Source organism: Mytilus galloprovincialis, chromosome 6 (genome assembly GCF_965363235.1).
Source record: "Mytilus galloprovincialis chromosome 6, xbMytGall1.hap1.1, whole genome shotgun sequence".
NCBI lineage: Eukaryota > Metazoa > Mollusca > Bivalvia > Mytilida > Mytilidae > Mytilus > Mytilus galloprovincialis.
In genome coordinates, this window is record NC_134843.1 from 5210704 (window position 1) to 5227740 (window position 17037).

At 31.9% G+C, this 17037-nt stretch overlaps 1 protein-coding gene across 6 annotated transcripts in view; it reads right to left on the reverse strand.

Annotated features, from left to right (window-relative positions):
- The window catches only part of LOC143078775 (uncharacterized), a 60645-nt gene that overhangs the window by 32785 nt on the left and 10823 nt on the right, over positions 1 to 17037 (reverse strand). For all 6 annotated transcript variants that reach the window (XM_076253739.1, XM_076253738.1, XM_076253740.1 and 3 more), the window contains 7 exons: positions 16507 to 16601; positions 13595 to 13787; positions 10854 to 11470; positions 10161 to 10346; positions 9514 to 9792; positions 8389 to 8500; positions 3177 to 3358 (listed from right to left, as the gene is read on the reverse strand). In XM_076253739.1, the coding sequence (XP_076109854.1) occupies positions 3177 to 3358; positions 8389 to 8500; positions 9514 to 9792; positions 10161 to 10346; positions 10854 to 11470; positions 13595 to 13787; positions 16507 to 16601 (1664 nt within the window). The remainder of the gene's footprint in view (positions 1 to 3176; positions 3359 to 8388; positions 8501 to 9513; positions 9793 to 10160; positions 10347 to 10853; positions 11471 to 13594; positions 13788 to 16506; positions 16602 to 17037) is intronic.

Below are 17037 nucleotides of genomic sequence, written 5' to 3' on the forward strand. Positions count from 1 at the left end.
GTTCCAAACTATTAAAACAAAACGATTGACGTGAGGGCTTGTCACTCTGGCCAACCACATACGGGACTGGCGGCTTGAAGCCGTCTTTCCCCAAAAACCCTTACAAATTTCTGTATGTAGTCATGTATGTCGTGGTCTACACTGTCAGCAAACATGGACATTTAAAAGTGGAAGTTTTGATAAATTTTGGTAACCTTAATGGTGTCTACTTAAATTAAAGTAAAATATCACTACAAAATGTGAAAATCTAAAGTAAAAGGACTAAAAATTATTTGAAAAGCTTGACCTTGAAAAAAAGTCTAGACAAACAGAGGACATACATATCATAATGAACAAGTGTATGAGGTTTCAAGTTGATGTGACCACAACAACTTCAAAAAACCTTGAACAAAAACTGTATCTTGAAAATGCAGTGAGTTCACTTCCATAATCATTGAACCATGAAATCAAGGTCAGTACCATATTTTGGCTAATAATCTTACAGTGAGTTGCTTGTAGGTGTTATGGTAAAATTTTACCTATAGCTCAACCTGTTTTTAAAATTGTCAACACAATAGGGACATTTAAATTGACCAGTTGGTATTGTTAGATTTAAATCAACCTTGATTCTACCTGTACAGATTTTTATTCACCTAACCCAAAGTTTCAGCATGCTTTTTTCCTGAAGATTTTCTTACCTAGGATTATTCTATTAAAAATTGATAGGGAAGAAAATAATTTGGTTTTCATTGTTTTAAATCCCTGATATATTTGATTTATCTATTTTTTACCTAAAATTCTAAATCAGTAAAAGATTAAAATAAATATGTATTACTATGTTTGAAAATTTAAACTGTTTTTACACCAAAATGCTTCTTTAAAATTCGAACCCTTATACATAGTATTGTCCAGCTGCCAGTGAAACAAGAAATAGCTGTTCAGGGTGTTTACAGTTTAAATTTTCAGAGGGATATGTTGTTTTTTTCTTCACATGACCCTTCAAGATTCTCATTTTGGATTATTATTTGCAATGTTTTAAATCTTTTGGTGTCATTGTGCATACAATATTGGATTTATTTTATTTGAATTCACTACTCAGACTTTTTATAGCAATTTTGCTTCTTAAAATGTGATGTGTTTCTTTCAAGATTTTATTGTCATGAAGGACATCAAGGAGGAAATAATTCATTCAAACTGTTTTGTGGGGCTTACATATGATGTTGTACATATAAAATTCGAAATAATTTTGGAGTATACCTTGCTGTGTTTTTTCTTTGAAATCTATTATATTAGTGGGAGTTTTGTGCATAAAATGCTGTGTTCACTAAAGGAATTCAATTTTTCATACGATGGGATTTAGTTATGTCAAAGATTTAAAGATTTCAAAACTGGAATTCAAGTAGGAGATATAGTGTGAGTTCATCCAACATGTTTCTGTGGCTTTAAATGTGATTTTTGAAATATTCATTATTAATTTTGGGATCTATTACAAATTTAAGATGATTCCCTATTTAAATGGGATCTTGGAAATGAAATAAAATGTTAAAGTAATGCAGTGGATATAGTCTAATCTAGTGATAAAGTGAAAAATAAAAGTAAAATATTCTAAAATATTCCTAACGTGAGGAAATGTTTTTTAAAAGTGAATGTGAAATTGGAAATAGTCATTATAAAATTCTGAATCAAATATTGTTTGATTTGGAAATTATTATAGGAAATGAAATAAAATGTTGAAGTAATGCAGTGGATATAGTCTAATCTAGTGATAAAGTGAAAAATGAAAGTAAAATATTCTAAAATATTCCTAACATGAGGAAATGTTTTAAGTGAATGTGAAATTGGAAATAGTCATTATAAAATTCTGAATCAAATATTGTTTGATTTGGAAATTTATTATAGGAAATGAAATATAATGTTTACTGTGAATATATTAAAATCAGGTGATATATAGTAAAAATATAAATAAAATATTACAAAATATAAGTGAGGATAACTATTTGGAATATAGTAATGGAAATGATTCTGAATTATGTATAGATTCTGCACCTGTTAAATTAGGATGTATATAATTGGAAGTTAATCAGAATTTATACTATGGATTTAGAAAAAAATCTAGTGAAGTAGTGAAAAATGAATAAAATTGGGAATTATTTAAAATCATTGGAATTCTGGATGAGATGTCAAATATTAGTGTAAATAAATTAATGAAATTGTTTATTCAAATATGATTTTGAGGTTTCATTAAAGTGAGTGAAATATTACGACTGGATTATTTAGGGTATTAAACACTGCTAGTAGTGGCTATGCAAACATTTAGATGAAATGTAGTGCATTTTAGGTCATGCAATTTTAAATTACATGTAACTGCAAGAAAATAAAATATATGATATAGTCATTCTTGTTTGGCTTGATCACTCATTAGATTTTGAATGACAGTAAAATAAAGATTTCTCAATAGAATAATCCTAGGTAAGAAAAAGTTCAGGAAAAAAGCATGCTGAAACTTTTGGTTAGGTGAATAAATTTTTTTACAGGTAGCATCAAGGTAGATTTAAATCTAACAATACCAACTGGTCAATTTAAATGTCCCTATTGTGTTGACAATTTTAAAAACAGGTTGAGCTATAGGTAAAATTTTACCATAACACCTACAAGCAACTCACTGTAAAGAAGACATCATTATGAACATCAACGATTACACTGTTAACAACTATGACAAAAATCTTTCACCTGTAAAGTTGAAATATGGAATTTCAGACAAACAGATGAATGGACAAACCAGAAAAACTTAATGCCTCTCAACTATGATAGGTAGGTAACAAACTCTGTAGAATATAAGTACTGCAGTACATATGGTCATTTTGCATATATAGAATATTTCTAACGAGAACACAGTAGCAGTGTAATGTGGTTAATATTTGTATTACAAGTGGAAATACTGTAAACCAACTAATTTCACAAGTAATTTCTTTTCTCAACTTTTGCAAGTAGAAAAATAATGCAAAGAAAAATTGTCGCGAAAATTTAAAACTTAGATCTTTCCTTATCTTACTACAAGTGAATTTGAAAATTTCGAAATAAAATTTCCACAAATTGGGATAAAAAAAGTTAAAAGCCGAATAATGTGTATGCGAAAATAATTTGGTTTACAGTAAGGTGAAGGATGATTAAACTAATCCCTGTAACCTTTACATTACCTCTGGTTGAGTGCTTGTTTGTGTGAAGACTTTATCTACTTCAAATGTCTGAGTCCTGGCTTTATTGGCCACATACAGCAACCCATCATCATCTCTATCGTAATCTATGACATTATTTGCCGTAGCGCCACTACCATCCTCCTTGATTTTTGGCCTTACTCTACAGAACACTCTAATATTACCTAAAATGAAAACAATAATTCCATCAGCCTTTTTCCATGTAAATTCAAACATTACTACAAAAAGTCATCTAAGAACTTTTTTTTTGTCTGCTTCTGGTATCACAATAAACAATCCTGGTCTCAAAAGTTTTATATTCTATGAATCAAATATCAAGTACTTTTTTTATCATGAAAATATTATCAAATTTCCAAATTCAAATGAATTTTCAAGAAAAATTCCAAAAGGGAACATAGTCATTCTTTATATTAAGAAATAATTCATGGGGGCTTGAATTCCTAATGATTTAACCATGGCCCTTTATGCTAAATATATTACCTCGAGCAATAGTAAGGGGTAAAATATCAACACATTGGGCCAACCTGTGGTGAAATCAATACAAACTCAATCCCCATGAATTATTTCTATTCTAGTAGTACATAGACAGCAATCTTTTTTGATTGGAGCCCTCTAGGTGAAGTGATATGTTTGCTGTTCCCATTATTGAACACTCTATTAAACACTTTAATGACATTTCAGGCACTGGCCATCTACAGTCTATCTCTGATCTCTAAAACTACATATGAAAAACCATAAACAGATATACAGAGACATATGTGGGTAACTGAAGGTCAGTGGCCAAAATGTCTTAATCAAAGTTAAAAGATAAAAATTGTTTTAATTTATCAGCTGGAAATAAAACTAAATATTAATTGAATAAATCTTTGAATTACAATTCTGGACAAAGGGAGATAACTCAAATTTTTCAAGTTGACTTTAACAACTTCATTGATATTTTTAGAACAGGAAAAAGTCATTTTCTTGACAAGTGTAACAAAATTTTATGACTTATATATATCTGAATAAAAATTTCTTGAGATGTTCATAGATAGGATGTATAGAATGTGAAGATAAATGCACTATATTTTGTGTATCTCAATGTTAATGATAAACCTTTGAAGATTTAGATATGAAGTCAGCTCCATAGGGTTTTGATTGCATTCCATGCACCTTTACCTGAAAACCTTTTAAATGAACTTGTGGTTAAGTAAAAGACTTCTGATGATCAAATATACACATACATCTATACATTGTATAACCCACGTGTACCACTCACCTTTAAGTTCTACAAGTTCATTATGGTATTTCTTCCTTAAAAACATCTCCCTGTGACATACATCTATACATTGTATAACCCATGTGTACCACTCACCTTTAAGTTCTACAAGTTCATTATGGTATTTCTTCCTTAAAAACATCTCCCTGTGATATACATCTATACATTGTATAACCCATGTGTACCGCTCACCTTTAAGTTCTACAAGTTCATTATGGTATTTCTTCCTTAAAAACATCTCCCTGTGACATACATCTATACATTGTATAACCCACGTGTACCACTCACCTTTAAGTTCTACAAGTTCATTATGGTATTTCTTCCTTAAAAACATCTCCCTGTGATATACATCTATACATTGTATAACCCACGTGTACCACTCACCTTTAAGTTCTACAAGTTCATTATGGTATTTCTTCCTTAAAAACATCTCCCTGTGATATACATCTATACATTGTATAACCCACGTGTACCACTCACCTTTAAGTTCTACAAGTTCATTATGGTATTTCTTCCTTAAATACATCTCCCTGTGACATACATCTATACATTGTATAACCCATGTGTACCACTCACCTTTAAGTTCTACAAGTTCATTATGGTATTTCTTCCTTAAATACATCTCCCTGTGACATACATCTATACATTGTATAACCTATGTTTTTTACTCACCTTTAAGTTCTACAAGTTCATTATGGTATTTCTTCCTTAAAAACATCTCCCTGTGACATACATCTATACATTGTATAACCCATGTGTACCACTCACCTTTAAGTTCTACAAGTTCATTATGGTATTTCTTCCTTAAATACATCTCCCTGTGACATACATCTATACATTGTATAACCCACGTGTACCACTCACCTTTAAGTTCTACAAGTTCATTATGGTATTTCTTCCTTAAATACATCTCCCTGTGACATACATCTATACATTGTATAACCCACGTGTACCACTCACCTTTAAGTTCTACAAGTTCATTATGGTATTTCTTCCTTAAAAACATCTCCCTGTGACATACATCTATACATTGTATAACCCACGTGTACCACTCACCTTTAAGTTCTACAAGTTCATTATGGTATTTCTTCCTTAAAAACATCTCCCTGTGACATACATCTATACATTGTATAACCCACGTGTACCACTCACCTTTAAGTTCTACAAGTTCATTATGTTATTTCTTCCTTAAAAACATTTCCCTGTGACATACATCTATACATTGTATAACCCATGTGTACCACTCACCTTTAAGTTCTACAAGTTCATTATGGTATTTCTTCCTTAAAAACATCTCCCTGTGACATACATCTATACATTGTATAACCCATGTGTACCACTCACCTTTAAGTTCTACAAGTTCATTATGGTATTTCTTCCTTAAAAACATTTCCCTGTGATATACATCTATACATTGTATAACCCATGTGTACCGCTCACCTTTAAGTTCTACAAGTTCATTATGGTATTTCTTCCTTAAAAACATTTCCCTGTGACATACATCTATACATTGTATAACCCATGTGTACCACTCACCTTTAAGTTCTACAAGTTCATTATGGTATTTCTTCCTTAAATACATCTCCCTGTGACATACATCTATACATTGTATAACCCATGTGTACCACTCACCTTTAAGTTCTACAAGTTCATTATGGTATTTCTTCCTTAAATACATCTCCCTGTGACATACATCTATACATTGTATAACCCATGTGTACCACTCACCTTTAAGTTCTACAAGTTCATTATGGTATTTCTTCCTTAAATACATCTCCCTGTGACATACATCTATACATTGTATAACCCATGTGTACCACTCACCTTTAAGTTCTACAAGTTCATTATGGTATTTCTTCCTTAAAAACATCTCCCTGTGACATACATCTATACATTGTATAACCCATGTGTACCACTCACCTTTAAGTTCTACAAGTTCATTATGGTATTTCTTCCTTAAATACATCTCCCTGTGACATACATCTATACATTGTATAACCCATGTGTACCACTCACCTTTAAGTTCTACAAGTTCATTATGGTATTTCTTCCTTAAAAACATCTCCCTGTGACATACATCTATACATTGTATAACCCATGTGTACCACTCACCTTTAAGTTCTACAAGTTCATTATGGTATTTCTTCCTTAAATACATCTCCCTGTGACATACATCTATACATTGTATAACCCATGTGTACCACTCACCTTTAAGTTCTACAAGTTCATTATGGTATTTCTTCCTTAAAAACATTTCCCTGTGATATACATCTATACATTGTATAACCCATGTGTACCGCTCACCTTTAAGTTCTACAAGTTCATTATGGTATTTCTTCCTTAAAAACATTTCCCTGTGACATACATCTATACATTGTATAACCCATGTGTACCACTCACCTTTAAGTTCTACAAGTTCATTATGGTATTTCTTCCTTAAATACATCTCCCTGTGACATACATCTATACATTGTATAACCCATGTGTACCACTCACCTTTAAGTTCTACAAGTTCATTATGGTATTTCTTCCTTAAATACATCTCCCTGTGACATACATCTATACATTGTATAACCCATGTGTACCACTCACCTTTAAGTTCTACAAGTTCATTATGGTATTTCTTCCTTAAAAACATCTCCCTGTGACATACATCTATACATTGTATAACCCATGTGTACCACTCACCTTTAAGTTCTACAAGTTCATTATGGTATTTCTTCCTTAAATACATCTCCCTGTGACATACATCTATACATTGTATAACCCATGTGTACCACTCACCTTTAAGTTCTACAAGTTCATTATGGTATTTCTTCCTTAAAAACATCTCCCTGTGACATACATCTATACATTGTATAACCCATGTGTACCACTCACCTTTAAGTTCTACAAGTTCATTATGGTATTTCTTCCTTAAATACATCTCCCTGTGACATACATCTATACATTGTATAACCCATGTGTACCACTCACCTTTAAGTTCTACAAGTTCATTATGGTATTTCTTCCTTAAATACATCTCCCTGTGACATACATCTATACATTGTATAACCCATGTGTACCACTCACCTTTAAGTTCTACAAGTTCATTATGGTATTTCTTCCTTAAAGACATCTCCCTGTGACATACATCTATACATTGTATAACCTATGTTTTTTACTCACCTTTAAGTTCTACAAGTTCATTATGGTATTTCTTCCTTAAATACATCTCCCTGTGACATACATCTATACATTGTATAACCCATGTGTACCACTCACCTTTAAGTTCTACAAGTTCATTATGGTATTTCTTCCTTAAATACATCTCCCTGTGACATACATCTATACATTGTATAACCCACGTGTACCACTCACCTTTAAGTTCTACAAGTTCATTATGGTATTTCTTCCTTAAACACATCTCCCTGTGACATACATCTATACATTGTATAACCCACGTGTACCACTCACCTTTAAGTTCTACAAGTTCATTATGGTATTTCTTCCTTAAAGACATCTCCCTGTGACATACATCTATACATTGTATAACCTATGTTTTTTACTCACCTTTAAGTTCTACAAGTTCATTATGGTATTTCTTCCTTAAAAACATCTCCCTGTGACATACATCTATACATTGTATAACCCATGTGTACCACTCACCTTTAAGTTCTACAAGTTCATTATGGTATTTCTTCCTTAAAAACATTTCCCTGTGACATACATCTATACATTGTATAACCCATGTGTACCACTCACCTTTAAGTTCTACAAGTTCATTATGGTATTTCTTCCTTAAAAACATCTCCCTGTGACATACATCTATACATTGTATAACCCATGTGTACCACTCACCTTTAAGTTCTACAAGTTCATTATGGTATTTCTTCCTTAAAAACATCTCCCTGTGACATACATCTATACATTGTATAACCCATGTGTACCACTCACCTTTAAGTTCTACAAGTTCATTATGGTATTTCTTCCTTAAAAACATCTCCCTGTGGTATTTCTTCACCAATTCTTTATTGTATTCATTTATTTCACTTATGGCTTTTGTTGTCTGTTATATAAAAACATTACCAGTATAGCATTAGTTTTAATTATATTGTATACAGTTTTAAAAGTTTAGTAAAATATGTCAAGTTATGTAAAACAAGAGCTGTCAAAATGACAGTAAACCGTATTCTTTAACATTTATTTGTGTTCTGGCATTTATCAATATTACAAGGACCAAAACTCCTAATAGGAAATTTTAAAAGGTTTGGTTGAACGGTTCATGAGTAAATGCACGGACACAACATTTTTCAAACTTTCAAGAACCGTAACTCCTGAACGGTAAAAGTCAAAATCGTAATTATTGAACTTGACCTCCATTTTGTTGTCAGTAACAACATATTAAAATTTTAAAAGGTTTGGTTGACTGGTTCATGAGTAAATGCACAGACACAACATTTTTTAAACTTTCAAGAACAGTAACTCCTGAACGGTAAAAGTCAAAATCGTCACTATTGAACTTGACCTCCATTTTGTTGTCAGTAACAAAATTTTTTTTAAAAGGTTTGGTTGAACGCTTCATGAGTAAATGCACGGACAACATTTGGTTGTACATCCCCAAATCAATAACCGACATTTTTGACACAAAAATCTGGTTAAAAATCATCTGGACTTAAAAACAAGTAATGAAGCCGCCATATATCATCCAAAACACCAGATAAAATTATTTTTCTATCTTCTTTGACATATTTCAGATGTTCTGAACTTTCGTTTGTGTTTTAACTAGTATTAGTGCCTCAATATTCCATTTTCCATGTATATTGTATGGATTTCTAACTACAATGTATAACTATCTATTTTTCATCTTACATGTTGATGTTTTTTGTCTTAAAAAGTTAGGCAACAGGTCAAGAAAGAGATTATGATGAGTGCTTTGTTTAAAAAAATAAGCAAGAAATTATCAATGAATAAAAATTTGTTTCGACTTCCCTTCCCCTACTCTTCTATATTCATTTCTGGAAAAGCCTTGAATGAACTGTCTTATACTGTACATACTTAAAATCATATTTGGAAACATACCTGTTTTGTTACGTCAGTGACAGTTTTCTTTATGATTTTAGGAAACTGTTTAGCTTGTTTTTCTATCAGTATATATGACTCCGTCAGATCAGAATACAATGACCCTAATACACCAACTTTTTGACACATGACATCATACTGGTTCTGTAGGTTATGCATGGATGATTTCATGGCTTCTCTGACGTCTGCTACTGTCCTCTCCTTGTCTTCTGCTGCTGCCTGAAGGGCTACTTCTGATTCTGACTCTAGACTGGAATACTGATTCTGCCAATGTTGTACCTGAGGGTTTAAAACATTTATTATGAAAGTACAGCCATCAACAGTTATCAATTCAATACATGGAAACAACTTCAAATGATGTTTTCCAATGAATCAAGAAGGATATTCTTGCATTCACTGAAATTTTCAACAGTTTGTATTACTAAGGAATAAAAATAAACTATCATAAATTTGGCATGTCCACAGCAATTTTCTTCATTAACCATAACCATTAATGTTCACACCTAATACTTTTGTTCCAATACAAAATTATTATTAGCAATTTTCAAGATGTACTTACTGAACATTATATTTTTTTTAAAATTTACTAAGTATGTTTGTTTATATTTAATCCTTGGATATATATTGGTCAGATTTTTTAATTATACCTGTTCAAGTAATTGAGTATTATTGCTGTGAGACAATGTCAATTTTTGTTTACACTCTTCAATCTCTAACTGGACACTGGTCAGTTTGGACTGTAAGACATCTTTGTCTTGTTGACAGGAGATGTAAGAACTTTTTAACTGCTCTGATTCTATCTGGACTTCTACCTTCTTTATTTTTGTCACTACCTAAAAATAGAAGATAAAAAATAAGAAGATGTTGTATGATTGGTAATGAGACAAATCTACACCAGAGACCAAATGACATTGACACCATTTGAGAGTATGGTCTAGAGAAAACGATGATAGTCCTTCGGAGGGGACCATAAATGGCTGACCCGTGTTAGGAGAGAGCTATATCTCTTGCACGTTAAAGACACCCTTGTAGATTTCGAAAAAGAGCAGGCTAATGCCGCTACAAGAGAGCACTCGCACCCGCAAAGTGGAAAGAGGTTATTATAAGTTACAAAACTTGTTTCCCAATCCACTATAAATAAATATGTTTAAACTAAGACATTGAAGATAGCAACTACAGATCACTGTTAACCCTTCAACAATAAGCAAAACTTTTACCACATATAAAGCATTTGGTCCAAGTACAAAAATATACAAAAGGCAAAGAAATGACTTTATGAATAGTTTACTAAGCAACTTAATTCTGAAGAAGATTTGCAAAAATGATTTGTATAAACTTACTTCTGGACTTTTTGCCTGCAGTGACATAATCTCTGCCTGATGGTTCCTGACTTTCTGTGACAGTTCCTGATTTTGATTTTTTAAATCACTGACTTCCTCCCTGTGTCTTGCCTGTAATTTATGTAATTCACTATTCTTTTTTGTTATTTTTTCATCAAATATTTTGATTTCTGAACTAAGTTTAACAAGATCGTCCTGTAATTGTTGTTGTTCCTGAGTACTCAACTTAAACAGATCTGATGTCCGACTGTTTGTCCGTTTTAAATCCTCTATTTCTTCGTGTAACTTATCATTATCAGTCTGTAATTTGTCCACTTGTTTTTCGGTGTCAGTATGACACGGCCCTGTATTATCATTTTCATGAATTTTATATAATTTCAATTCCTGCTCTAATTTACAATTTTTATCTTCCAATCTTTCTATAACTTGTTGCAAGTCATTAATGTCGCTTGAGTTATCTCCCTTAGAAGAACAAGAATGATTTTCCATTTCTGATGTAATTGTTTCAAGTTTTGTTGTGAGTGATGTTTTCTCTATCTGAAGTCTCTTGATGTCTTCTATAAGTTTAACAGATGAAGGTTGTTTATAACTACCTGGAGGTATGGTATTCATATTACCTACAAAATCAAAACAGTGTAATCACTATCCATCTATCTCATTATAAAATTATTGCATATAGGTTTTTGAATGTATTTCATATTTTGTAATTCATTTCAAATCTACCCTATATCACAAACCTCATAAAGTATATGAATCCAGTCATATTTCATTCATACTTCTATGGAATGTTTAACAACCTTGACAACCCATTCATTATTACCATGTTTTTATATTCATCTATTTATATGAGATGTCTTTTCTCTGAATTTTATCACAAATATATACATAATGCACCTTTTTAAGATTATTTTTTGTAAAAATAGCTAATTATAAAGATTCTTTGCATTAAAACTATTGTGACCCCTGAAATTAGGGTCCAATAATAGGCTCATGCGTTCTGGTAAAAATACATCAGTGACATAAGTTGGTTATAATTTTGAAACAAATTACAATAAACTGTTTTTACTCTTAGTTTGTAAAGTTGTTATATAATTATTTCATCATAAATTCAATGATATACATACACTTTGAAATTGCAGTCCTATTTATAATAATATATAATTGAAAAAAGATTTTTTTATGTACCTATAAGAATTTTCTTACCAATCTGTAGTGTGTTTTGTTCCACAATGAAAGATATACATTCATATTTTAAAACTAACCTACCCCAAACTCTACAAACCAGTAATTATACAATAACATTTATATAGCAAGAGATTAGTACCCTTGAATCTCATTTGAAATACTAAAGCATCATTTAAATCTATATTTTATTTAACAAATAGTTCAAGTGTTTATAAAGAATGTATACTATTTTGTTAGTGAAGAATATTGTAAATACTTGGAGCACTGTTTTCATAAACTTTTCATAAATAAATATAATTAATAGTTAAACAAGAATGTCTCCATAGTACACGGATGCCCCACTCGCACTATCATTTTCTATGTTCAGTGGACTGTGAAATTGGGGTCAAAACTTTAATTAGGAATTAAAAAGATCATATCATAGGGAACATGTGTACTAAGTTTCAAGTTGATGTAACTTTAACTTCATCAAAAACTACCTTGACCAAAAACTTTAACCTGAACTTCGCACTATCATTTTCTATGTTCAGTGGACTATGAAATTGGGGTCAAAACTGTAATTTGACATTAAAATTAGAAAGATCAAATCATGGGGAACATGTGTACTAAGTTTCAAGTTGATTGGACTGGACTTCAACTTCATCAAAAACTACCTTGACCAAAAACTTTAACCTGAAGCGAACGGATGCACGGATGGACAGACGAACGAGCGGACGCAGACCAGAAAACATAATGCCCCTCTACTATCGTAGGTGGGGCATCAAAATAGATTTTCTCACAATTTATTTGTTAAAACAGCAATATTATTACTTAACCCTGTATTAATATCTTCTGCCATTTTCAGTGCTCGTCTCTAATAGAATCCCTATTAATTTTAGTGAGTTGTCTAAATACTCAGTATTCCGATTGTATCTCTCTAAATAGTATAATAAATAGGATATGATCATTATATTTTCCCCTATAGATTTTTAATCATACTCAGCATTTGCCTACATTCATAGTCTGCTGTATTCTAAAATAAGTACCAAATAACAAAGAACACTGATGAAAGATTTTATGCTAGTATACATCTACCTGAAGAATTTCTGCTTCATTTTGAAGATTTTACTTTGATGTACCATATAAATTTGGGATACTAATCAGATAAGCATTGGCTTATCATTTATTTACTTTTCAAGTAATTTCCTCTTTTTCAATAATTTGTTCCTCATGTTCCCCTATTGCTATTCAAGACTATAAAACTGAATTATTTCCCCTTAATTTTTCTACAAACCAGTAATTTTCTGTTCCATGTCAATGAGCATACAACAAATGGAAGTTTTTAATGACCTTGACTTGCTGTACAGCCCTTGCACGGTTGGTATGTCAATGAGTTATTTTTCATGTACATTTTATACTACTCAGACTATTCCATTTTAATTTCCCCCCTCCTACCATCAATTTTCTGTTCCATGTCAATCAATGAGTCGTTTTTCATTTACACTTACTACTCAGACTATTCCATTTTAATTCCCCCCCCCCCCCCCCCCCCCTTTGGCTTTTTTTATTTTACCTACCATTGATTTTGTGTTCCATGTCAATGAGTTGTTCCTCGTGTTCCTCGATAATACTTTGTAGATTACCAATGAGGTTGTCCTTCTCTTGGAGTTGTGTCTCCTGACTTTTACACAGGATCTTCATTTGTTGTCGTTTTGTCAGCTCCTCCTTCTCAAGACGTGATTTATAATGCTTGTTCTTATCTGTCAGAGTCTAGAACAAATGAAAATTAGGTAAGAGAACAGAAACTAAAATTCAGCCATTTTTCCTTTTATAAAGGGGCATAACTCATAACAGTTAAAATGACTCTACCAAAATTTACACATCTATTTGCTATATATATATCAATCTAATTAAAAACCGATCTCTCATCGCTCCTGTTTCTGATATGTCGCGTGGGAGATCTAACGAAACCCGCTTTGAGGTCACATGTGAGTGACCTCGTAGGTGTGTCTTTTTCGACCAATGAAATTGAGTCTTCCACGATCTTGGAAGTTTAACGTAAGGCAAAGGGATGTAACTCATTTTATTTACGACGAAATCGTCAGTCATAATAATTCATAAACTTTTTTGATTGGCTTATTAATAGGTCGTCAAATCATTTGCATATCTTTATAAATTCATGACTTTTAGTTCACTCGCATGTGACCTCAAAGCGGGTTTCGTTAGATCTCCCACGCGACATATCAGAAACAGGAGCGATGAGAGATCGGTTTTTAATTAGATTGTATATATATATGATATTTATATAATGTAGGAGTAACTTGCCAACTTATATTCATCAAAGTTATCAGAATATGAAAATGATGGCAGAGTGAAAGAAAATTTCAAAACATTTATAATATTTATAATTAGACTTGTCATCCAAGCCTGAGCTGAATGAAAAATCCTGAGGGGATCCGTAATTCCTTTTCCTCCTATTACACTGATGCATTTTTTCGTTATGGGTCAGACTGTTTCTCATATCAACATATTAATAACAACATCTCATAAGGAGGCTACTTAGGCATGTCCCCCACCCCCCAAACACACTGTTTTTAAAATGCCAGAAGTGTGTAGGACTAAAGCAAATTTTTGAAATAAATTCAAAAATACAAATATTGCAAACTAACAAATTTCTTTCTAAGAATATTTGATGGATGTTATTTGTTCTTTATCTATGATTTACTTTTCAAAAAACTGGTCTAAAAATGTAGAACTCTAGTTCAAGCTTAATTGTTTACTTTTTTTTATCATATATATTACCAAATACTTTCACAGTAAAACAAATAAATTAAGTCAATGTTTAAGAACAGTTGTGACAACACACCAGCCTTCATATTGTTATAAAGGGGGCCTAAAACACTCACATGATATTTTTTATTTACAATTGATGCATGAAATAATGCAACCGTTATACTTTTTCTCTAGTTTCAGAGATACAAGTCAAAAACTGCATTGCCCCCTATGCTCTATTTTTACCCATGTCTGCCATGTTGGTTGGCAGGCAGGTCATCGGACACATTTTTAACCAGGTGCTCCGCAGGGCACAGCTTTATACAACCTCAGAAGTCAACCCTGAACAGTTTGGGCCAGTATGGACACAATATTCAAGCTTGATACAGCTCTGAATTTGGATTGCCATCAAATTTTTGACATAATATGAGTTTCTGACACACAACAAATGTCAAGAGATTACAAATCTATTGCACAATATTGTGCAATTAAAGATTTCTTCTTTTAACTTTTCAAAAATTTGGAATTTGAGAAATTTGAAAGAAAAAAAATTTGAAAACAACTTCCATCCCCCTTTTTTGCAATTAGTCCAAAACCTGACATTTCTTTATACATAATATACAAGTAGTGTAAGGGAGGTAAATCAGAAACATACCCAACATTGTATGTTAAATGTTTTAGAATTACCTCCCTTACACTGCTTTTAAATTGTCTTAATTGTCAATTGACCAGAAATACTTAGTTTTCCCCTTTTTTGCCCCTAATTCTGAAACATTTTGAGCCAAAAGTCAATACTAATCATCCCTTCATGGTATGGAAACTTGTGGTTTAATTTCAGAGAGATTCATACACTTAAACATAAGTTATTGTTTGAAAACTACAAAAATAATTATGTTAGATCCCTTTTTTGGCCCCTAATTCCTAAACTGTTGGGACAATAACCCCCCAAAACCAATCCCAACCTTCCTTTAGTGGTATTGAACCTTTTTGTAAAAATTTTAAGAGATCCATGCACTTAAACACAAGTAATTGTCTGTAAATAGAAAAATGCTTCTTTTTGGCCCCTTATTCCTACATATTCGGGATAATTAACCCCAAACAGAATCCCAGCCTTCCCTGTGTTATATGGAAACTTTCGGTACAATGTCAGAGAGATCCATAGTTACACACAATTTATTGTCTTCGAACTAGAAAATGCCTGTTTTGGCCCCTTTTTGCCCCTTTATTCCCAGACTATTTGCCCAATAACCCCTTAAAATAAATCCCAACCTTCTACTTATGGTATTAAACATTGTAGTACAATTTCAGAACAATTGAAATATTAATACACAACTTTTTGTCCTGAAAATAGATATATGCTGTTTTGGCCCCTTTGAGCCCCTAATTCCTAAACCTTCGGGACCATAACCCCCAAAATCAATCCCAAGCTTCCTTTTGTGGTTATAAACATTGTGTTAAAATTTTATTGATTTCTTTTAACTTAAAGATAATAACCAAAAACTGCAAAATTTCCTCAAAACTACTAACAATGGGTTGTCCGATTCGTCTGAAAATTTCAGGACAAGTAGATCTTGACCTGATAAACTATTTTACGATGGACAAAAACACCAAGTGATGAAAAAAGTGCACTTAGCACTTTGGGTCATGTGAGCTAAAAATTATGTCACACCAGTTCATCAATGTTTTGTTTCCCATATTTTCAATGTGTGTATATTACCTTTATTTTAAACAACAGTTCATCCCTCTGTGTATTCCTTTCGTCTAATTCTTTCTGCAGTGCATGGTATTCCACTACAGAGAAATTTTCATTCTCTGCAATTAAAAAGAAGAAATATATATATATATATCTTAAAATAAAATTGAGAAAGGAAATGTATCAAATAAGGGAAAACATCAGTTATAATTGTCAAGTAGTCTTTTTCAAGATGAAAATCATTACAGAGATACATTTAAGCAAGTCTCATACTCTGCAATTAGAGGAGATAAATGTACTATCTTCAACATCAGTAATTATGTGATGGATGTACTGTTCTCAAAACCTCTCAAAAGAAATCACACTTTCAATGTTTTCTTTTTTCAAAGTTTAAAGTTATAAGACGATATGAAAAGAAAAGGAACTGGTTTCTAGGCAACAATAGTCATGACAGATGGGTAGATGTGTCAAAACATTATATTTCATCACAACTTCATAAACAAATAAGCTATTTTAATTAAATTATTCCCAAATAATTTCTGCTCCCAGATAGAG